General features: G+C 36.6%; 2 protein-coding genes and 1 long non-coding RNA gene across 4 annotated transcripts; 1 reads left to right on the top strand and 2 right to left on the bottom strand.

Moving 5' to 3' along the window:
* Positions 1-5,070: 5,070 nt before the first annotated feature.
* dnajb9b (DnaJ heat shock protein family (Hsp40) member B9b) lies at positions 5,071-7,886 on the bottom strand. Its single transcript, XM_067427339.1, has 3 exons — positions 7,738-7,886; positions 6,916-7,146; positions 5,071-6,831 (listed from the first exon to the last, which is right to left on the bottom strand). Exons 2-3 carry the CDS (start codon positions 7,130-7,132, stop codon positions 6,407-6,409), a joined length of 642 nt encoding a protein of 213 aa, XP_067283440.1. The 5' UTR covers positions 7,133-7,146; positions 7,738-7,886; the 3' UTR covers positions 5,071-6,406.
* Positions 7,887-8,280: 394 nt separating this feature from the next.
* On the top strand, positions 8,281-21,886 carry LOC137048960 (uncharacterized). The gene is made up of 4 exons (XR_010899530.1): positions 8,281-8,487; positions 8,689-8,744; positions 21,144-21,261; positions 21,750-21,886. It is a non-coding gene; the product is annotated as an uncharacterized lncRNA (long non-coding RNA).
* Positions 18,914-23,448, bottom strand: avpr2l (arginine vasopressin receptor 2, like). 2 transcript variants are annotated; one of them, XM_067427338.1, is made up of 2 exons: positions 21,454-23,448; positions 18,914-20,069 (listed from the first exon to the last, which is right to left on the bottom strand). In XM_067427338.1, exons 1-2 carry the CDS (start codon positions 22,298-22,300, stop codon positions 20,011-20,013), a joined length of 906 nt encoding a protein of 301 aa, XP_067283439.1. In that variant the 5' UTR covers positions 22,301-23,448; the 3' UTR covers positions 18,914-20,010. The 2 variants fall into 2 exon arrangements, with proteins under 2 accessions (XP_067283439.1, XP_067283438.1); XM_067427337.1 differs by having other exon boundaries at positions 18,914-20,050.
* Positions 23,449-24,144: the final 696 nt, after the last annotated feature.

Below are 24,144 nucleotides of genomic sequence, written 5' to 3'. Positions count from 1 at the left end.
AATAAGAATGTAACACAAAGTGCAGTTTCATTGCTGTGAAATATTCTCAAGAAAGTTACATTTGTGCAACTCTTTTTTTTCTTCTGTTGACAGGGTTTAACTGTTCTGGAACATCTGTGGTAAAGTGTGGAATTGTTTCCTGTCTGCTGTGGATGATAAAATGTGCTTGAAGGGTATGAGAACCTTTCCTCCACTGTGAATTACAAGGTAATTCAATTTGCCATTTAATCTTTATCATTTTGACACAAAGCCTTTTTCGCGAATCTTCCTTATTTGCCATTTGAAATTACATTATTTGTAATGCAATAATTGAGCACTTTAACAATAAATGTAAATGATGAATGAATGAATATGGAAAAAAGAGTCCTTTTAATTAAACCATGTTTTGGTTCATTTTCTTGTTTACATTCTCTCTCTCTCTCTCTCTCGTGTTTGTGTAAACCATTTTTCCAATCGTTTATGAATTTATGTATGCGTCTCACGCCTGCCAAAGTATTTACATTTTCTGGCAAAACAGTAGCAAGGGCTTTATCTTTTCAAACAAAGAGCTGCTTTCCTTCCCCTTCTCTTCAAACCCTATTCAAAAGGACCATTAATACCAAACCCAATGAGGGAAGGGCTGTATAACCACAACATAGCTCCTATTCAACTTCTTTATTTACTGGCACTCAATCAAAATAAGTTCCCAAAGTGCCTGCACAGGTAAACAGATCACTCAAGCTGTCTGATGAAGTTAACCCATGGCTTACCGATTCTGGGTAGGAAAACAATACTGCTGTAATTGTTTCTTGTTAAGCCTGGTCTGTTTGCTTTTTACATTTAATGAACGACTTTTATGGCAAACCTTTTGTTCTCGTGTTTGGTTTGTTTTTTATTACAAACGCTAATAAGCTTAATTTTAAGCTATGTAATGTGTGCACATGATATTCTGATACGCTTTTTACATTAACTGCCACATAATTCCAATACTGGAACACACCGAATTGTTATCTGACAATATTTTTTTCCTTTTGGGATTTTTTTTTTGGGTAGACGTCATGACAGTAAACAGGGTAATCATGTCATATAGCCTGTCCTTCCATGTCCCTTAACCTGAACAGCATTTTGGGATGTCATAGTCAGATAAGGCTACAACTATGCTGCCTATAAAAACCATCTGATATACAGTCTTGTTCAAAATAATAGCAGTACAATGTGACTAACCAGAATAATCAAGGTTTTTAGTATATTTTTTATTGCTACGTGGCAAACAAGTTACCAGTAGGTTCAGTAGATTCTCAGAAAACAAACAACACCCAGCATTCATGATATGCACGCTCTTAAGGCTGTGCAATTGGGCAATTAGTTGAAAGGGGTGTGTTAAAAAAAATAGCAGTGTCTACCTTTGACTGTACAAACTCAAAACTATTTTGTACAAACATTTTTTTTCTTCTGGGATTTAGCAATCCTGTGAATCACTAAACTAATATTTAGTTGTATGACCACAGTTTTTTTTAAACTGCTTGACATCTGTGTGGCATGGAGTCAACCAACTTGTGGCACCTCTCAGCTGTTATTCCACTCCATGATTCTTTAACAACATTCCACAATTCATTCACATTTCTTGGTTTTGCTTCAGAAACAGCATTTTTGATATCACCCCACAAGTTCTCAATTGGATTAAGGTCTGGAGATTGGGCTGGCCACTCCATAACATTAATTTTGTTGGTTTGGAACCAAGACTTTGCCCGTTTACTAGTGTGTTTTGGGTCATTGTCTTGTTGAAACAACCGTTTCAAGGGCATGTCCTCTTCAGCATAGGGCAACATGACCTCTTCAAGTATTTTAACATATGCAAACTGATCCATGATCCCTGGTATGCGATAAATAGGCCCAACACCATAGTAGGAGAAACATGCCCATATCATGATGCTTGCACCTCCATGCTTCACTGTCTTCACTGTGTACTGTGGCTTGAATTCAGAGTTTGGGGGTCGTCTCACAAACTGCCTGTGGCCCTTGGACCCAAAAAGAACAATTTTACTCTCATCAGTCCACAAAATGTTCCTCCATTTCTCTTTAGGCCAGTTGATGTGTTCTTTGGCAAATTGTAACCTCTTCTGCACATGCCTTTTTTTTAACAGAGGGACTTTGCGGGGGATTCTTGAAAATAGATTAGCTTCACACAGACGTTTTCTAACTGTCACAGTAATTACAGGTAACTCCAGACTGTCTTTGATCATCCTGGAGGTGATCATTGGCTGAGCCTTTGCCATTCTGGTTATTCTTCTATCCATTTTGATGGTTGTCTTCCGTTTTCTTCCACGTCTCTCTGGTTTTGCTCTCCATTTTAAGGCATTGGAGATCATTTTAGCTGAACAGCCTATCATTTTTTGCACCTCTTTATAGGTTTTCCCCTCTCTAATCAACTTTTTAATCAAAGTACGCTGTTCTTCTGAACAATGTCTTGAACGACCCATTTTCCTCAGCTTTCAAATGCATGTTCAACAAGTGTTGGCTTCATCCTTAAATAGGGGCCACCTGATTCACACCTGTTTCTTCACAAAATTGATGACCTCAGTGATTGAATGCCACACTGCTATTTTTTTGAACACACCCCTTTCAACTAATTCAACTAATTGCCCAATTGCACAGCCTTAAGAGCGTGCATATCATGAATGCTGGGTCTCATTTGTTTTCTGAGATTCTACTGAACCTACTGGTAACTTGTTTGCCACGTTGCATAAAAAAATATACTAAAAACCTTGATTATTCTGGTTAGTCACATTGTACTGCTATTATTTTGAACAAGACTGTATATGTATCTTGTAAGCAATCATTGATTTTGATGCCATAATACAAATTCTTTTTCAGGTTTCAGACACTCATCCTTAATTATGCAGTGTTGAAAGGTCCCAAGGTTTGTATGAAATGGTATAACAAAATCTGTGTTATTAGATATATACCATCTTCAGATGTTGTTGTGCACCAGGGGCTACACTTCAATGACTGATGTGAGTGATTTATTTCTTATTTTCATTCTAAAATAATCTTTTATATCACTCTTTTATATAGTGTTGATAATGTCCTGTGTGTCTGCTGATTGCTGACATCTGTTTCTTGTTTTCTAAATTTGAGAATGAAACACCTCACCTGTTACGGCATCTTTGGGAGTCTCGTCTTCTTGTTTTAGGTACTTCCTTTTATCCATACTTCAGTGAGACATTGTCACTGGATTCACTAAATTGTCTGCAGTATAATCTTTTGAAGGTAAATTTTATCTATACATTTTGTCAAATGAAGTATACATCTTTTGGATTCTGAATATAGGTCACTAATGGAATAAGCACATTTTTTACACTGATTATGATGGTCAGATGTTCTCCCAGTGAAACCTAAGATGCTCTTTGGACGATTTCAAATCATGCTGGTAATCGTGATCATCAGATTTTTGATCATCAGATTTCATAAACCTGTGGAGTTCATGCTGCTGTCATTGAAGCAAAAGAGGGACAAGCCAAATGCTGAGACAAATATAGGGCTATTTAACTAGACTTCTGGATTGTGTTGTGTTAGCATTTGGAATATTGTCACTCTTAAAGGGTTACTTCAGCGATTAGCATATGGCCTTGTATCAGTAGAAACCCTGGAGTATATTCAAATGATTGTGCTTTCCCCCCTCATATCCCCCTGAGACAAGAGATTTAGGCATTTTATTTCTGGAAAAATTCCTCCTATGATGCAAATTGACGATATTTGCATCATAGGAGGAATGTTTGGCTAAAGACTACAGCCAGCAGAGGGAGCCATTTCCACATGTTTTGAACCCGCGCATGGGGGATGGAGATCACACTCAGAGCTCAGCTGGCAGCTACAGGCACTCATTTAAACAGAGCTATGGTGAGCAATGTAAGTCTTTTAACTTCTCAAATTAATTTCTATGAAAGTTAACCTTGCAAAGGCATGAACTGAAACGCGCCAGACTGAACTCGCGTTGTGAATGTATGTTGCGAGTGTAGTCGCGATTACCTCAGCTCTCATCACTCGTGCAGTTAGTGCTCAGTGCTGTGACACTCGCGCGGTGACTCACTCCTTATATTGAACAGACACGTTCAGTTTTTAATTATAGTGGCTTCTCCAACTCCATCACAGTAATCAAGTTGGTGGCTTTGGGAGTGGCCTCACAGGGCAGCGAAGCATTCTGGGAATTGTAGTCTTTCATCCCCATGGGACAAAAATACATTTTCGGTCTTTTTTCAGTCTAGAAGGCACCAAATTCAAAAATAATTTCACATTTCTACTGCATTGATGACCCAGTTTAAATACAGATTAATCTTCCCAGCGCTGAAGTACCCCTTTAAAAAGGTTCTTCATTGCCATCTATGGTTCTATGGAGCCCCATACACAACAAAATGTCATGCACTGTGTATTCTGACACCTTTCTATCCGAACCAGCATTAACTTCTTGAGCAATATCTCGTCTGTTCCAAAAGGAGTGGAAAAAATATGGTTGACTAAAATATGACTTCATGACTAAAATAACACTTCAGACATTCTACTAAATATAAGTAACTTTGCAACTACGTGTCAACTAACTCTCATTAGAATATTAGTAGACTGTAAGGTTAGGTCAGGGTTAGGTGTTTTGGTTCGGGTTTGAATTAGTTGACATGTACTTGCAAATTTAATTATAGTCAGTACAATGTCTGTTAGGGAACAAAATGTTAGTAGGTATTAAGCAGATAGTACAGGTATACTTATAACCTAATGATTGTTTACATGTAGTTGCAAAAAAAGTTACTGTAGTTAGAATGTTTAAAAATGGACCATCAAAATAAAGTTTTACCAAAAATATTTCCAGGACAAGCACTACTGCACACTATAATGGAATCATAAGTTCCATTTCATGCTGTATCAAAGCATGTAGTTGCTTTTATTATACGTACATTGCATGAATTTTACTTTCCAACTAAAACAGCGAAACGGTTGATAACCTGAGCATGGCAGTAAGCACATAATAATATATAAATATAAAATATGAGAGATATTGTGGTTGTGAATATTGCTTGTCATTAAGACTGTCCACAAAGCTTGATGAGGTAATTATTTATTGGCACATAAATAAAAGTATTTAGATTCAACTAACAGAAGTGTGATGCTATAGGTAAAATGTTTTGACAGCCAAATATATATATCCAAATATATCATATTTACGGAACCACAGGGAGTGTACAGTATTTTTGTTGTTGTTCAAGCTATTTATATGAAAATAAACGATAGTACATGTCGTTTTATACAAGTGCCCCAGGTAATTGCTCAAATCCTTCCCATTAACATGGAAATTGAACATGATACCAAAGCTGAAACAGTAACTGTTTTTTAGCACACCATTTCATTTGATCATATATACGGTAGCTGCTTTTTTTTTCTTCAGAAAAGCCCTACAGCTAACAGGATCCCCCACCAGAAAAAAAAGATTTGAATAATTATTGCACATGTAATGTAAGGGACTTTCCCTTCAAAAGAGCCACTTGCTCTGGTGTCATGTTAGCCGAGATGGAAGATATACAAATTGTGTAACATGCTTGCAAAGGACATGAAAGTAAACAAAAACAGAAATTGAAATGTGTGTCTTTTTTTCGACGTGTGCAACATCAAGCAAATTAAACATTTACAAAATTTCAGCCCTTCTTAACGTTTAAACCACTTTGAATGTTTTCTACTGATCACGTACGTCTCAAACAGGTTCAAGGTTCTAGGATCTTCTAAAATATGTTAACAGGTTGAAAATCAATATAAGCCATGCAGCGGCAGCACTTCATGATAAACACAATCGCGTGTTTTAAAGGCCTCAGATGTAAGCGTGCACGCTCTTTACCCTGAAAGCTAAATATGCTTTAAGGACCCTAAATCATGACTTCATAAAATAAGACAAGAAAGATTATCATAGTTTATAAATGCCAAAATATAGTACAAAATGTACTTCAAGGGGCAAGCAAATACATTTCCAATGCAAAATGCAATCCTAAGTAAATGCAAAATGTTCTCTTAAAATACATTTTGTATCAATTTAGACTGATAATATGTATTTAGAAATACAGTATATTTCTGTCAAAGTATATATAAAGGTCCAAAATTAAATTTAAATTTGAGAAATATACCAGAAAATGTATTATTTTCCATATGGGTCAAGTCATAATATTCACAGTGAGAATAAGTGTTTGTTTGAAAACTGTTGAAAACATTATTAATGTTTGATAAGTCTGATTTAGGATCTCTGAACTGGAATCTGTCACAAGAATTTGTGATTATTGCAGAAGACTTTATAGAGGTCATCGGTACTGATCCAAAACACAAAAAAAGCTAAACAACATTCATTTAAGTTTCAATCAAGACAACTGGAAGACATTTCCATGTGTGGATTAGTTCAGGAGCAGTCGGTGTATGTTGTAACCATGTTGCCCCTTCGCTCTGTGACAGTCCTACAGTGCTGCCTGCTGGAACTGTGAAAACTGCTTTGAGTCCGTGTCTGGTGTCCATTAAAAGAGAACATCCTTTCCATATCCTCAAACATATCATCAAACATGCCACCGCCGAAAGAGTTCTGGAAGTGCCTCCTGTGTCTGCTTTGTGCTTCTTCATGGGCCTGAAAATGGCTCTTGAAATGTCTTTTATTATGCACGTGAGGATTGTGTCCAAACATGTCAGAGTCTCTGAATATATCATCAAAGTTGAAGCTAAAATGTTGACGGAAGTGGTCGCCACCTCCTCTCGGGCCCTCTCTAGAGAACGGACTGCTCCTTGTCTGGTCATACTCCTTTCTCCGGTTGTCATCTGATAATGTTTCATATGCTGGGAATGTAAAAAATATTAACTTTAACAACTGATCGACACTTCTAATGTTCAGGAAGGTGTGTCCTGTGTGTGTTGACTCACCCTCAGCAATCTCTCTGAACTTTGCCTCTGCGTCAGGGCTTTTGTTTTTATCGGGGTGATACCGCATGGCTAATTTGTGGAAGGCTTTTTTGATCTGTCGATCAGATGCATCTTTGGGTACACCCAGGATCTCGTAGTAATCTTTCTCGGCCGAAATCAGCTCTGCGATGAGCAGAACGCTCACAGCAATGGTGAACATTGACTGTGCTGTTGCCATGCCTGCGGTCAGAACTGTTGACAGGAAAAAAGAAAAATATCACAGTTTTTGTCATGAGAAAATGCACAGTAGCACATCAGTGTCTATGTTATCTCATTAGTGTATATATTTATTTAAAAAAAGAAATAGAGACGATTTTTGTAAACTGCAAAATGAAATGCAGTACAACAAATGCACCATAATGTATAAATAATTCATACATGCACACTACACACATATACTGTTTGTGTAAATACATGTGAATCATTTGCTTTACATTAATGAGAATGTATGTATGTATTTAGGCCCTTTGTATGATAGATAGATAGATAGATAGATAGATAGATAGATAGATAGATAGATAGATAGATAGATAGATAGATAGATAGATAGATAGATAGATAGATAGATGCCTAAATTATATTTCTTTATCATAATATATTTCTTTTGATTAATGATTTATGATTATGATGTTCTTGACAGGTTAAAAATGGGTTACACGTATTATTCTTAGAGAGATACTTGCAACAGGACAGAATTAGTCTCTAACGTTTCTAAACAGCATTATGTGTAAGATTAAAGACTGTTCGATTAAATACATAAGAAAACTGCTGGTTTGAACTTACCCGATGCTCTCTGTCCCAAAGTTACTTCAACCACAGAACAGCTGATCGTTTTTCTGAGCGCTGTGACTGTGCTGATGTTACTGCACCACGATTCGCAACGCGATTGGCTGATTCCCGGGATGAATGACTATAAGCGTTTTGATTGGTCCACATAGGGAAGCACATGGAACTCTTGTCAGAGCGTCATTTCCTGTTTCTAAAGTGGTGCCAGAGTGCTGCGATTCTGTGCGCTGTCAAACTGAAAGCATAGAGGACCCTCTTTAAAAGACAACAAAAGAGTTTTTGTCCCTAAGACTTCAAAAAATGTTTATTTGTAAACCTGACAAATACATTTTTTTAAGTATAAAAGTTTAAAACTTAAGATAAGGTGTTTGTATGTTCATTTAGATTAACAGGCTAATTCTATCTATCTATCTATCTATCTATCTATCTATCTATCTATCTATCTATCTATCTATCTATCTATCTATCTATCTATCTATCTATCTATCTATCTATCTATCTATCTATCTATCTATCTATCTATCTATCTATCTATATCTATCTATATGTCTATCTAAATGTCTGTCTGTCTGTCTTTTCTTTTTCTATTGGATTTCTGTTTTCTGTTCTAAAGGTTCCCCTTGAGAGATAAGGTCAGGCAAAAACTAATCCGAAACAGGAGTGGGAATCAGGCCAGCATATGTTCTTGCTCAGCGTACATTTGACAGAGGACTTGTTCATTAATCATCGATGGGAAACCTGATATCTGTAAGGCCACTAACTATAGGCTGAACTATCTAAGTTCTAAATCCATAAGTATGTCCCTATTTCATACATAATTATCCTTATTACAGTATCTAAACATTAGGTCTACTGTAGGTGGTTTTGTTTTAGGCAGAAAATGTGTAGATTTAAATGTTTAAATCTAAATATGTTGTTCTCTGTTTTGTGATAATTTTAAACCTACAGAGCGATCATGACAGCAGAATCCAGCTCATCAGATTGTCTCCACTCCGGAAAAAAAGGTATGATCCTTAAAGCTAATACCGGTACAGGCTCCAGATTCACAATTTCACTTGACTTGTTGCCCCTTCTCTTGCTGAACTTTCCAAATGAGTGTTTGCAATACGGTGATACAGTATCAGAAACTGACAGCATCCCAGATGCTCCTGTTATGGAGGTTGAACACTCTTACTCTAGATAGATGGGACATGCTTAATACTCCATGCAAATATAATGGCATAAAAAAAAAGACAATATGAATGCCAGGTGACACACTGCAAGCGTGGCGTTTCTGTTGCGTGTCAGCCGCGGGTCGGCTGCGTGCTGTCTTTGCACACCAGAAGCGTTGATGCACAGGGAAGCCCTATACTTCATGTTAAACATAAATATAGTCTCTGATACAGCAAAGACAACATCAGCAGTAGCCTATTGACCTACATATATGGCATTGATGGCCAAATAGGCTACAGAATATTTCGTTCTGCACTGATAGGTGCAATATTTCAAAATAGATGTTGATTTATATTACAATTAGGCCTATATCTGCATTTATGTTAACCTATAGACTTTCAAACATAAAAATGTAATTTATTAATATGTGTCGTGTCAAAAATTACATATAGGCCTAAACATATTTTCCTATTCTATTGGACTTCTATCCGACGCTTGCGTGTTGCGTGAAAAATAGGCACTCGGTTTTCGTGCGTGTCTTGCAGGCAGTGTGCAAGCTCCAACCTGTTAACATGGGAGCCGAAATAAAAACGGACACGCCACGCAGCCGAGACACTCACGACACGCTTGCAGTGTGTCCCTGGCAAGAATGAAAGCTTTGCAGGGATATTTCACATGTGTCACTTTAATTTATATATATATATATATATATATATATATATATATATATATATATATATATATATATATATATATATATATATATATATATATATATATATAATTTCTTTTTTTGTAAAGGTTTATTTAGAAATTGAGGTTTACATAAATCTGAAAAATGTAAAGTTAAAATAAATCTAAACTTTTTGCCCTTTGGTCTGTGCCGTAAATTATAATTGAAACGGTTGTTAATCTTGAATGCTTTAAAGCACAAACTTAAGTTTGACTTCTTTTCAAAGACACTTGACAGATTATTGCAGAAGTGGAAAAAAGTACTTTTTTTTTTTTTTTTTACAGAATTTTATGTTTGTTGTTATGAAAAATGCACAAAAACAATATTTTCAATTTTTATAAAATTTCAAAAACATGTTTTAGTCTAAAATTACAAGAAAATCAAAGCCTAATAAAACAAAGTTGAGTTTCAAAATTTGAGCTTGATATCTCAAAAAATTGCTTTTTGTTTAGAAATAATGTATCTCCCATTAAATGTGCACTATGTAGTATTTTTGCAGTAATTTTTTTTGTTTTTATTTTAACTTTTATTTTTGTATTTTTGAACCACTAGGCCAGTGTAATATATTTTGTTCAGTTGAGTACCTACAATATCCCAAATGTTTCCAACTATTTGTTAATTGTGAGAAAATTGCTATTTTAACTAAGGACCGGGAAGTTTCAGCATAGCGTTTGAGCGAGTCGCCTGTCAATCGCGTCATATCTGCGTTACCCTCGGTTTTATTCTGCAGAAGTGCTTTTCAGTGTGAACATGTCACAGCAGCACCGAGCGAACGCATAGAGTAACGTCATTACATCATTTTAAACACACTTAAATGTGTCTAATATAATAAACAGAGCTGCTTTACCTTATAATCATGACCGGAAAAAGCGGAAGTCTGCGTGCCCGGCGACTGTGTCCTGCCCCGTGTGTTTGTATAACAATCACTCCAGCGGCAGCTCCACAACACTCAGTCCTGCTCTCCTTTACACTACAGTAATGTTAATAACTGCATCCATGAACATGATTTCTGTCTGAGTCCTATTTTTCACCGGCTGTGAGGTGAAGACCACATGTCCCAAGATACTGCGTTCACACTTAGCGTCATCAAACTACGCCTTTGTTTAGAATAGGCGCCCTCCAGTGGACGGAAAGTTGCATAGTGCATCTTTAATTTCCAATGCAGTCATTTTTGACCCAGAGTAGGCCTACAGTAGCCTAACGTGGTCATACTCAATTCTAGTTAGAATATGAGTCTGAAACTGCTCCATTGGGCTGTGATTATGGGGCGTGTTTCAACCGAACCAGGAAAGACCTATTATCCAATTGAGATTGGATAGACCTACAACCAATCAGAGCAACGAAGCGACATCAACAGAGCTCAACTGCACTGTGTTGCTAAGTCCGCGTTTTTTTCCCGCTGGTTGTTTTCTATGTCCACGGGTTGAAGCGACTATTATGTGATATATAGACCCATGAGTGTGAATTTTAGCAAGCAGGCAACCTTGCCAAAATAACACATTTTACCCCCCAAACACCTTTTTTTTTCCCGGAGAACCCCCCGAGAAGCTATTGTTTAGGGCTAGTAGTTGGCGGGTTTTGTTGTAAAAACTTGGCAACCCTGTCTGCACGTGCGCTGGAATACACGATCTTTACCGGTGTTGTAAAAAAAGAAAATAATTTAATGATACACAGAGTAGGCTACTTACCCAACATGATCATCATTTTTGAGAGAAATTGTGAAGGTGAATGCATATACAAACAAGCTCTCCGTTTAAGATTTGAACAAATATAATCCAAGCTCCTTTGATGACGTGCATGATTACGTTACTGTTTATCATCTGTCCGCCATCGTCTAAAGCCCGCCCTGATGATTTCACTGGTCCGAACAGTTACTGTTCGGGGATAATTACTCCTCTAGGGAGCGAGGCCAGACCGAACTGCCCGACCTACACATTTTGTGGGGCTAGGATAGGCTAGACCTACGGGTGTGACTTTTTTTTTTGGGACCATTTAACCTTTTCAAATCATGCCCATGATTTTTGTTTTGTTTTGTAAAAAATTGGTCAAAAATGACCGAAGGGCACCAGAGGATTAAATAGAAACAAAATGTAACATGTTTTGATTAAATATTTGAGTTGGTGTCATGTGACCATGAACCATCATCAGAGAACCATGAACATGGAAATGTGTTAATATTAACTTACAATATTACTACATGGCCACTTTTTACATCAAAGGGGATTGGCTAACAACATTTTTGGGAATTAAAATTTGTGTTATAACAAAACTACTCACTATATCATATGTATAAAAATAAACAGTATATTAAATGTTTTATTTAGTTTATTTAAAACATAAGAATATATTAATATGTAATTTAATTTGTAATAAATATATACAAAAATCTTCCAAAAAGCATCCTTGTCAGCAGTCTAACCTAAGCCTCTGTACTTTTAGGCTCCCTCAAGACAAACTGCAAATTAGCTAAATGAGATTTTGTACTTGCTTGCCAGAATTACTGAAAACTCCATGCATAAATAAAGGCTAAACCATTTAGTGGCTATAAGTAGGACTTTATATTCTTTTGTTGCTTCATAGAAGTACAAGGGAATGAAATGGACATAATTACACCTGTCTTTCTTTTCATGCATGTATGGCCACGTGGTGTCAGTGTGGCAGAGGTCATGTCTTTATTGTCCGTTTACACTGACAGAGGGAGCTTAAAATGCAGACATAAAAAGGCAGTGTGAGTCTTGAGGGGGAGTTGTGAATAAAGCAAAAGCTTGTTATTAGGTGCCTTAGAAAAGATGTGTTTACTCTGTTGAAGTCACCATGACATCAAAATTACTAACACGTTGCTTAAAGGGATAGAAAGGGAACTCATACAAACCTGAATGAGCTTCTTTCTTTTGTTGAACACAAAAGAAGATTTTTAAAGAATGTTGGTAATCAAACAGTTAACAGTAGCCATAGTAGGGAAAATACAATGGACTTCAATGGCTACTTTCAACAGTTTGATTACCAACATTCTTTCAAATATCTTTGTTTGTGTTCAACAGAAAAAGAAAATTCATACAGGTTTGGAGCAACTTGAAGGGGAATAAATTATGACAATTTTCATTTTTGGGTGAACTATCCCTTTAATGGGACTATATGTTCACTGTAAAAAAAAAAAAAAAAAAAAAAAAAAAAACAGGTCTCCAATTGAACATTTTTCAAGTGACTGATCGCATCTAAATTTTCCAGTTGGCCAAATTGAATTTCTGTGTGAAATTGAATTTCTTCAATGAACTAAAAAATGTATCAATTCATAGAATTTCAATTCAGCCAACTGAAAAATGTAGATGTGATCAGTCACTAGAAAATGTTCAATTGGAGACTTTTTTTTTTTTTTTTTTTACAGCGTTGTTGGGGACATTAAACATCATCAAATGGTAAAATAATCGACATACTTTCACAGCCTCACTGTGTTTGCAATTGGGCTCTTGCAAATGAATGAATGACTTTCAAGACAATTTGTTTTAGCTTTTTATTTCTGCTGATTGTAGATAGGCTTCAAAATTCATAAAAGTTGTGTTAATTTGTGAAAATTATCTTGATGGACAAAACACGTATGTATCACAAACTTTTGCTGATCACAGAGCTCATTAAGCTTTGTGATAATAAAATTTTTGTCCAGGAACTAATGTGATGCTAACTTCTTGGTTGGCCTACAAAAATACATAATCACTACGGCATCAATTCTACATTTTTTCTAATTCGAGAAGCATTTTCACTTAAATATATTTCACAAGAAAAGACAATTTTGCAACTTCCGTTCCTGCAGACTTTAATGGATTATAGCATACAAACTATACTTTTTGTTAAACATTTTTTTAGCCCTCTAAAAACTGTTGTTTTAAAAAGTAAAACTGGTAAAATTTTATTGATCAATATCTATATCAAATCTTGAGCCACGTAGAATAAAGTCCTATTCTGACAGGATTATGGCCAGTAGAGTGGTGCAGGTATGACATCACTTTGTAGGCCAAAACACGGAAGTGAGTTTTAGTTTTAGTTAGTTAGCATTTTAGTTAGCACTTCTGGTTCCCTTGTCCCATAGTCAATGGGTTTTTTGAATGGGATTTTGTTTAAATGGCTGAAATAAAGTCTGTGGTGAACACAAGCTCAAGACACTTTCATGTTTTACTCTACGACATAAAATACATCAATATTGCACCACTCGTGATTTTTTTTTCCAAAGCTGTTATGTGTCTTGAAAAAGGCGGTTGCTAACAAGTGGTTAAATGGGACAAAAGATGCTGTTGGGGATATTAAACATCATCACGCCAAACAGGCAGGCTCAGTCTGCTTTTACAGCCTTGTTATGCTTATAATTGTGCTTTTACAAACTATTCTAACTCAAATGTTCTGTGAAAAAGTTTTTAGATAAAAACTGAAAGAGTTGTTGGAAGCTTAGTGAAGGTGACGTTGAAGTCAAGTGACCATGGTGTAGTTCATTTATAGCCTACCTTTAGCTTTTTACTTCTGGCAACTTTAAAATTAATAAAAGTTATGTTCATCTGTGAAAATTACATTAATGGACAAAACGTGTTCATATCATAAACTTGTGTTGATCACAGAGCTGTTTATTATTGCAAAAGCTAGTGTTTTTTAATTGACGATTGGCCTACAAAGTGACGTCCCTGTCATCATGTGTGTATTACGTTGTTTTCTGATATCATGTGCAAACATACAAAATTATCTGTATATTTACTGAAGAAAATGTGAATGGTGCTTGCCTAGAATGCAACTTAATGCTTCTTCAATGGCCTCCATACTTGAAAAAACATAGCAAACTTTTCAGAAATATTTACATACATATTTACACATTGTCTTTTCACACTGGATTAGCATAACCTGAGGTAACTTTTCTGAACCCTTTTTACAGAAGGTAAAAGTTGCTGTAATCTTTACGTAATGATTACTGAGATGGCACCTTCGGACAGGACTAAATCACTGAGAAGCTCTGGTAATAAACCATGTAAAACAAAAAGAACCGTTTTACATGGTGATAAAAAAAAAAAAAAAAACATCCACTCCATGCACTGTTAAAAAAATGTGTTTATCTAAAAAAAGTAAGTAACCTGGTTGCCTTAATTTTTAGTTAATTGAAATAAAAAAATTGAGTTGATACAAGGAAGGAAATTTGTTTAATAAATAGAAACTCAAAATATTGAGTAACTCTAAAATATCTGAACCACATAAAAAATTGATAAATCATGAAAATAGCACTATTTGTTTCACTGTGTCATCACAAATAAAACACACAAAATTACCCAATCTGCGTACAAAATCTTTTAATAATATTTTAATAAAGGTTGTCGAATCTCAAAAAATGTTCATTGTATGAACTCAAAATTTTAATTTCAATGAACTGGTAACTTTTTTTCTAAATATATTTTTTACAGTGCGTAAACCTAATCCCATACAAAAAGGGCTTAAGCATTGATATTCTTAGTATCTACAGTACAAGTGCAACGTTTTTCAAATGTATCAGGATGTTGTTGAATTTAAGAGGTCAGATCTGTCAGATGTGGTTGCTCAGGTGAAAAATACATACTATTAAATGTATTAAAAATGTACTTGAGTATGTTTTTAGTACAATACAAATACAGGGAGTGCAGAATAATTAGGCAAATGAGTATTTTGACCACATCATCCTCGTTATGCATGTTGTCTTACTCCAAGCTGTATAGGCTGGAAAGCCTACTACCAATTAAGCATATTAGGTGATGTGCATCTCTAGCCCCTTTCACACTGCGATTCCGGCAAATACACGGATAATGCGACCCGGCATTTGTTCCCGGGCCGCTAGATTTGGTCCATTCTCACTGCCAGCGAAATACCGTTATATGTGCGCTTTCACACACAACGCTTAACGGTCCCGGGTCGAGTTGACACGTGACATCCTGATGTGACGTATAATGGCGAGCGATCTCAGCTTCAGCGCGGATAGTAAGGAGCTCCGTGGTCTCGACTTGTCCAGTTTGCGCACATTTCTGCTTGTTTAATTTTAGTTTCTTTTGTATACGAACACTCTCTGTATTTAAAACACTGACTATCTCTTCTGGCACTGCAGGGTTGTATTATTGAAAAAACAAGCTCTAGGAGTCGCACGATAACTACGTACACGTTGCGGCATTAGTTTTGGCTTTTGTTCACACAGCGCTCGTCCCGGGTCGAATACCGCAATAATACTAGGTCCCCGACCCGGGTCGAATTCGGTAATCAATCCCGGGACGTGGTTGCTTTCACACAGAAGGCGACCCGGCAATGTTCCGGGAATATTGCGGGTCCGACGTGCAGTGTGAAAGGGGCTTTTGTAATGAGAAGGGGTGTGGTCTAATGACATCAACACCCTATATCAGGTGTGCATAATTATTAGGCAACTTCCTTTCCTTTGGCAAAATGGGCCAAAAGAAGGACTTGACAGGCTCAGAAAAGTCAAAAATAGTGAGATATATTGCAGAGGGATGCAGCAGTCTTAAAATAGCCAAGCTTCTGAAGAGTGATCATCGAACAATCAAGCGTTTCATTCAAAATAGTCAACAGGGTCGCAAGAAGCGTGTGGAAAAACCAAGGCGCAAAATAACTGCCCGTGAACTGAGAAAAGTCAAGCGTGCAGCTGCCAAGATGCCACTTGCCACCAGTTTGGCCATATTTCAGAGCTGCAACATCACTGGAGTGCCCAAAAGCACAAGGTGTGCAATACTCAGAGACATGGCCAAGGTAAGAAAGGCAGAAAGTCGACCACCACTGAACAAGACACACAAGCTGAAACGTCAAGACTGGGGCAAGAAATATCTCAAGACTGATTTTTCTAAGGTTTTATGGACTGATGAAATGAGAGTGAGTCTTGATGGGCCAGATGGATGGGCCCGTGGCTGGATTGGTAAAGGGCAGAGAGCTCCAGTCCGACTCAGACGCCAGCGAGGTGGAGTACTGGTTTGGGCTGGTATCATCAAAGATGAGCTTGTGGGGCCTTTTCGGGTTGAGGATGGAGTCAAGCTCAACTCCCAGTCCTACTGCCAGTTTCTGGAAGACACCTTCTTCAAGCAGTGGTACAGGAAGAAGTCTGCATCCTTCAAGAAAAACATGATTTTCATGCAGGACAATGCTCCATCACACGCGTCCAAGTACTCCACAGCGTGGCTGGCAAGAAAGGGTATAAAAGAAGAAAATCTAATGATATGGCCTCCTTGTTCACCTGATCTGAACCCCATTGAGAACCTGTGGTCCATCATCAAATGTGCGATTTACAAGGAGGGAAAACAGTACACCTCTCTGAACAGTGTCTGGGAGGCTGTGGTTGCTGCTGCACGCAATGTTGATGGTGAACAGATCAAAACACTGACAGAATCCATGGATGGCAGGCTTTTGAGTGTCCTTGCAAAGAAAGGTGGCTATATTGGTCCCTGATTTGTTTTTGTTTGGTTTCTGAATGTCAGAAATGTATATTTGTGAATGTTGAGATGTTATATTGGTTTCACTGGTAAAAATAAATAATTGAAATGGGTATAAATTAGTTTTTTGTTAAGTTGCCTAATAATTATGCACAGTCATAGTCACCTGCACACACAGATATCCCCTAAAATAGCTAAAACTAAAAACTAAAACTTCCAAAAATATTCAGCTTTGATATTAATGAGTTTTTTTGTGTTAATTGAGAACATGGTTGTTGTTCAATAATAAAATTAATCCTCAAAAATACAACTTGCCTAATAATTCTGCACTCCCTGTACACTAATGCATTTTTAATACATTTTATAGTAAGTCTTTTTCATCTGGGTGTAATGAAGTGCACAACGAAGGAGTAGATAACAAAAATAGTCTTTAATAAATCTAGCAAGGTAACACTCAGGAAATCACTAGAAGAAATGCAAACAGCCATGTGAACTAAAGACAACACCGAACAATGAACTAAGGAAAGTAAGGGCTTAAATACACTGAGTAATCAATGGAAATGAGCAACGGGGCATCGGCGTCAACACTTGGTGTAGGGCGTGTCCAAAGCTTATCTGAAGTTTGAAGTCTGAAACAGCCGATCAAATTACTTTTTTAGATGTTGCATGAACACAACTGGCTAGCGTCTGCACTAGAGTATTTGCATAGGTGATCTCATTGGCTGACGTCTGCGTTGGTGCTTGAAAAGTTGAAAACTTTTCCGCGAGCCACACCAGTGACGTGATTCACTGGTTTTTGTGGAACCCACAATTCAGTTTTTTTTTTTTACGCCAACTCCTCGTGTGATTGCAGCATGATGAGTAACTATAGAAACTAACAATCACAGGGAACAGACAAAACCAAACTAGAGGACACAACACCGTTTTACACGACACCATTTTTAAATAAAGATGTAAAACTTTTTATGCGTTTTACCCGTTTTTTTACATGACAACAATGGTTTGGGGGCCTGAAAATGCCAACTTTTGAAAAACGTGCTTGAAGGTTTTTGATAACGTTATCGCTATCATCTCCTTGTAAGCTGAAAACGTGAATTTGTGAAACGGGTGACAACATGCATGAGTATTACATGTTCGGTCTATCGCGTAGTGTTTTTTTTTACAAAGTGGCCGCCAACTACTGACCTGGCAGCAGAATTATAGTGTTTTTAGTTTAGTTTTAGTGAATCCGTGTGGATGTTGTTGTGTAAACGTACCCTTAAACACAGATAATCTAACAGTTTAATTCAATTTATCATAGCTAATGTTCTTTTGTATATTATGATGCTGGTTTATTCAATTTCAAAACATATCAGCTGTTTTTCTATCTGTTCTAATTATGATATTACTCATATTTTTCTGAAGCCATTCCCTACTGAAAATGTCATAATTTACACCATGTTGTATTTGATATGGGGCATAAAATGTTATCTTATTTTTCTGCCTCCCCTTTCACTGTTCAGATACAATGGTCGCCACCATTTTTTATTAGCCTCTAAATGCTCTAATACTATTTCCCAACAGCTACCTTGGATACAGATGCCTTAGGCTTTCATTTTGCCTTTAAATCTACAGTGTTTGTGCAGTGAAAAGGCTAACCGATTTTGTTGTGTCGTTTGGCAGTTCCATAAAGCTTAGATGCTTTTTAGCATGTTTTAACGATTATAACTTAAGCGCACAACCACTAAGACCCTTTAATTAATTAATTTACTTTTTCATTTAAATAATTAATTATTATTTTTCATATGAAAGGTGTAGTTTTGGTGCATACATAGGATTTAATTTTTAAAACATGCTTAATGTGACATTAAGATAAATATATTTTTTTTTTAGAATAATCAAACCTGTAAAAGACTCCTCAGTCAAAAGATGGTCTAAATGTGTGAGGAACTATAATAGGTGTATTAAATAATAAATATTCAATGTCGCTCTATTATTTATGGGAATGAGCAGAATAGAATGAACAGAGGAGAACAGAAACAAGAAATTTCTGGAGGGAAATATAAAACTGACCACCAAAAAAATCTTGACTGATGTTTGTATGAATCCGGGTTTCTCTGTGAAAGAACATTCCAATTTCATTAGCATAAAGGATTTAAACGGATTTCAAAGTGTGAAGTGACTTTCACTGAAAAAAGGCTTTACAGTACAAAGACATTTGTGACACAGTGACTATGGAAACCATCATACATAATTTTAATCCTATAGACTTTTTTTTATACACAAGCTTGTTTGCATTTTTATTTAAATGAGGAAGGGAAAATAAGATTACTTTAATAACTGTAAATGAATTACATTGAACAATGGCCACTCTCTAATTAACATAGCTCAGGTAAGATCATACAGTGTTTTAAAAATGAAATGAAAGACTTGAAAAAAACGTGACCAGTCTATACAATCACAGATATATAACGACAATCACATATGCAGCTCATGTCTGCATAATCACACAAATGAAGGCATGAGCTAAATATCTTTTAATACATATTGAAAAATAATTATACTTGATTTTATTTAAATAATAGCTAAGACTTGATGATGAGTCACTAAGTGCCGAATGGCTTTACTTGTAAATCAAAGGGTATATTATTACAGCACAAAGATGAGGTGCTATTACCCATATCATCTGTCAGAAACCTCATTCTATGAATAGTCTATACAGAGTTACTTACAATTTACAGCTTTGTACATGTAACAACCTTCCTTCTCTTTAGCAGTAAAAATAGATTTTTTCCCTAATTGAATCAAATGACCATGCCGAAATATGCAACAACCTTCCATAGCCAAAATTTAAATAAAAAAAGCCAGGGAATTTGGTGTGTTAGTCCATGTTGAGACCATACTCTCTTCAGCAGCAAGAACTTGTTGTCTGTAAGGTTTTAGCTGTAGTACAGGTAGATCCATGGGTTTGTGCAGCTGTTAAGACTGGCGAGGAGCATGATAGTGACGAACACTGGCCCTGTAGAAAAGGCATGAGACTGTAAATAAAGAATAACAGACAAAAATATCAAATTGCACCTATAGGAAGTGTTCAAACTTGGAACTTTTCTGTGCACAAATAATGCCTGTGTGCACCATCTGGTGTCTACCAGGCAACCAAAACAAAAAGCAGTTTAATCTGATCCTTTGTGGGCATGCACATGGATGGTAGGACCCAAGGTTTCCCAGCAGAACATTGCCCAAAGCATCACACTGCCTCCACCAGCTTACCTTCTTCCCATAGTGCATCCTGGTGCCATGTGTTCCCCATGCAGGCAAGCGATGCACCCAGCTATGCACGTGATGTAAAAGATAATGTGATTCATCAGACCAGGCCACCTTCTTCCATTGCTCCGTGGTCCAGTTCTGATGCTCACGTGCCCCATGTTGGCACTTTCGGCTGTGGACAGGGGTCAGCATGGGCACCCTAAATGGTCTACAGCTATGCAGCCTCATACGCAACAAACTGTGATGCACTGTGTATACTGACACATTTCTATCAGAACAAGCATTAACTACTTGAGCAATTTGAGCTACAGTAGCTAGGCTGTTTGATCGGACCTCACGGGTCAGCCTTTGCTTCCCACGTGCATCAATGAGTCTTCGTCACCCATGACCCTGTCGCCGGTTCACCACTGTTCCTTCCTTGGACCACTTTTGATAGATACTGACCACTGCAGATCGGGAACACCCCACAAGAACTACAATTTTGGAGATGCTCTGACCCAGTCATCTAGACATCACAATTTGGACCTCGTCAAACTCTGTCAAATCTTTACACTTGCCCATTTTTCTGCTTCTAACACATAAACTTTGAGGACAATATATGTTCAATTGCTGCCTAATATATCCCATCCACCAACAGGTGCTGTGATGAAGAGATAATCAGTGTTATTCACTTCACCTCTTAAAGTCAATGTATTATTATAATACAATTAACATTCAAAAATATTTTATTCAATTTAAATGTTTTAGAAAAAAATTCAAACATGTGTAGAAATATTTACAAATAAAATAATATTTTATGATAATATTTAAAATAAATATTAAAGATTCTGTTTTTTTTTCTACAGATCACTTTAATCCACATCAAAAAAGCAAATCATAGGAACTACAGACGGTCAGATCTTCTTCCATTGACGTTCAAGAGGCTCTTGGTTCATCTTACACACTGGAGAACATGATCATTAGGTTTTACACAAACTTATGTAGTGCATGCTGCTATCTTTAAAGCAAAATTAATATTAATAATTAGTCATCTTGTTAATTTTTCATTGCAATTTTACACCAATACTATATGTGTATCAAAATAAATGCTGTATTAAGTCATAAAAATGCAAAATAGAAGCATCTCAGAGTGACTTCTGCACAGCTTTGACTTACCTTGCGAGGGTGCACTGCTTGGACTCCAAGCTGACCAGAGCTGGACCACGAAGAATGGGCTCCAGCAGAGGGTGTACACCAGGATGATGATAAAAGTCATTTTGACAGTCTTTAGCATTGCGTTTGATATCCCTTTAGTGCTGGAGCGCCCATCACCTGTGCTGCCCTGCAAGGCTTTCCTCTTCATGTTGAAATAGATCCCTGCGCATATCTTTATCTGACAAAACATCAAGATCACGGCAGGCAGAACAAACACAGATAAAGTGATCCACGTTATGTATATTTTGCCTCCCCAGGGCTCAATAAATGTCGCCCAGCAGTCGAAAACGTTCTTCTCAACTTCTTGGAGTGAGAAGATGAATATTTGCGGAGCGCTGAACGCCAGTGAGATGAGCCAGGCGGCACTTATGGCAACATACCTGCGGAAAGACCCTCTGAAGAACGACACCATGGGTTTGCAGACCGCGTGATAGCGATCTATGGTCATTGCCACGATCATATACGTGGACGCAAACATCCCGACCACTTGAAGATACTTAACTGATCTGCACACCAGATCGGAGCCTTTGAACCGGTGCGTAATCTCCATGGATAACTGCGGCAGGACTTGGAAGAAAGCGACGACCAGATCAGCCAAGCACAGGTGCAGAAGAAACAGCTGAGTTCGAGTGTGTCTCTTTCGTCTTTTCCAGAGGGCATGGAGGAGGAATAAATTGCTAAATGTTGCCAGCACGAAAATAGACCCCAGAACCGCAGCTTTTACAAGCGCAAAGTGTCCATCAGATAAACCAAACCCCTCGTGCGCACTGGAACAGTCCCCGCTGCTGCAATTAAGGTTATTAGCCATTGTTAATTTAATCCTACCTCAGAGCCTGAATATTTCAATTGTTTTGTTTAGGACGTTTGACTCCTGCAGTTGTTGCGCACTGACGCACGCGGTGCGCTATGGCACAAATTGGCTAAGACTTCAAATCGACTACCTGTGTTCACGCACGTCAGGCATTTAGTCATACATTCATTATGCACTGAACAAACACTTGACACAATTTGTCTTGCAATTTGTGCTTTTAAGATCAGTATTCTTCCCTTAATGCCCATGAGATCAAAAATATGACTGGAGAGTGTGATATAAAATTACTTGCAGCATGAAAATTGCGACTGTGGTAAATATTCTATATAAAATGTATTCAAAATTATGTATATTACTATAACGAGGACCGTTATAGGTAGTTTTACTTTTTTCTTTCAAGACTATTAGCCTACCCGAACCAGCCTCATCATCTGCAATATGCAAGTCTACACATTTTCAGTCATTCGTAAATGAAGAATCAGGTAAGATTTCTGCAATAAAACTGAATGTGTTTTAGATAATAACAAGGTTTTTATATCCATAAATCCATATAGTGTCAATACATAGGCCATACACTGTAACTAAACAAATAAAACAAAACAAAAATCACAGTGACCAGTTTATGCTGATTCTACTGCATTTTGCAAATACGATTATTTAATAATAAAATATAGTTAATAATAAATTATTAATGCCATGATTTATTTGAGTGCAAAAATCTGACCTGTTTCTTACCCTTTGTTTATGACTGACAAACATTGTTTTTTAAGTAACTCGTTACTGTTATTTAAAAGAAATTATTTACCTTACAATATAACGGTCTCAGAATTGTAATGCGTTACATTACTCCTGAATTACTTTTGAGTACTAAGTTACTTTCACCGAAATAAGTAGAACTTAACATTCTAAAATGACAAAATGTAGGTTTCTTCAGAGCATTTTACATCTAGTAGAAGGCGATGTTATGTAGCATAATGACTGTGGGCTATCCAGGCTACTAACAGGCATAGGCTATTGGCAAAGTGAAGGCACAAGACAATGCAAGAAAGGATGACAGACAGAATCACAAAGATCCAAGTCTGTTAAAAATATGGTACAAGCCTGAGTTGGCCTCATTTTCAGCCCTTACTGTAAAAAAAATTCAGGTCTCCAGTTGAAAATGTTCTAGTGACTGATCACATCTAAATTTTTCAGTTTGGCCGAATCGAATTTCTGTGAATTAAATTCATGAATTCACAGAATTTCAATTCGGGCAACTGAAAAATTTAGATTTGATCAGTCACTTGAAAATTTTCAATTAGAACTTTTTTTTTTTTTACAGTGTTGCTAATGATTAAGGAATTAAGGACATACAGCTGCACAAAGTTTGCATCAACATCTGTAAATTTTTTTAGCTATATAGCTGATCTTTCTGCTGTAGAAATTCTGAACATATATATATATATATATATATATATATATATATATATATATATATATATATATATATATATATATATATATATATATATATAATATTTTTTTTTTTTTTTTTTTTTTGTAGAAAACTTGATGTCCTTGAACCCCAAATGGGATTACCACCTCTATAATTTTTTCTCACCGGACCAATAGTTGACCACCAGCAGAAAAAGGTAATTCTGTATAGTATAAAATATGTATTGTATATGTAATGTAATGTAAATAAATATTTTATTTTTTGTACATTTATTTTAATGCAGACAAAATGTTTTTGTACACACATGCATGAAAACATAATTTTAAAATCTCATGCAAACACGCGTGTAACTTAAAATAATGGATCGATTTAGGCTATTAGGCCTACACTATACAAATGTAATAAA

Source organism: Pseudorasbora parva, chromosome 20, assembly GCF_024679245.1.
Source record: "Pseudorasbora parva isolate DD20220531a chromosome 20, ASM2467924v1, whole genome shotgun sequence".
NCBI lineage: Eukaryota > Metazoa > Chordata > Actinopteri > Cypriniformes > Gobionidae > Pseudorasbora > Pseudorasbora parva.
The sequence above is the reverse complement of the archived record's forward strand: the minus strand, read 5'-3'. Positions and strand labels throughout refer to the sequence as shown.

Coding starts and splice junctions, on each gene's coding strand:
- dnajb9b (XM_067427339.1), bottom strand. CDS start 7,132: ATGGCAACAGCACAGTCAATGTTCACCATTGCTGTGAGCGTTCTGCTC. Junction 6,832..6,915: donor GTTCAGAGAGATTGCTGAGG/GTGAGTCAACAC, acceptor TTACATTCCCAG/CATATGAAACATTATCAGAT.
- avpr2l (XM_067427337.1), bottom strand. CDS start 22,300: ATGGCTAATAACCTTAATTGCAGCAGCGGGGACTGTTCCAGTGCGCAC. Junction 20,051..21,453: donor AAGCAGTGCACCCTCGCAAG/GTAAGTCAAAGC, acceptor CCTTTTCTACAG/GGCCAGTGTTCGTCACTATC.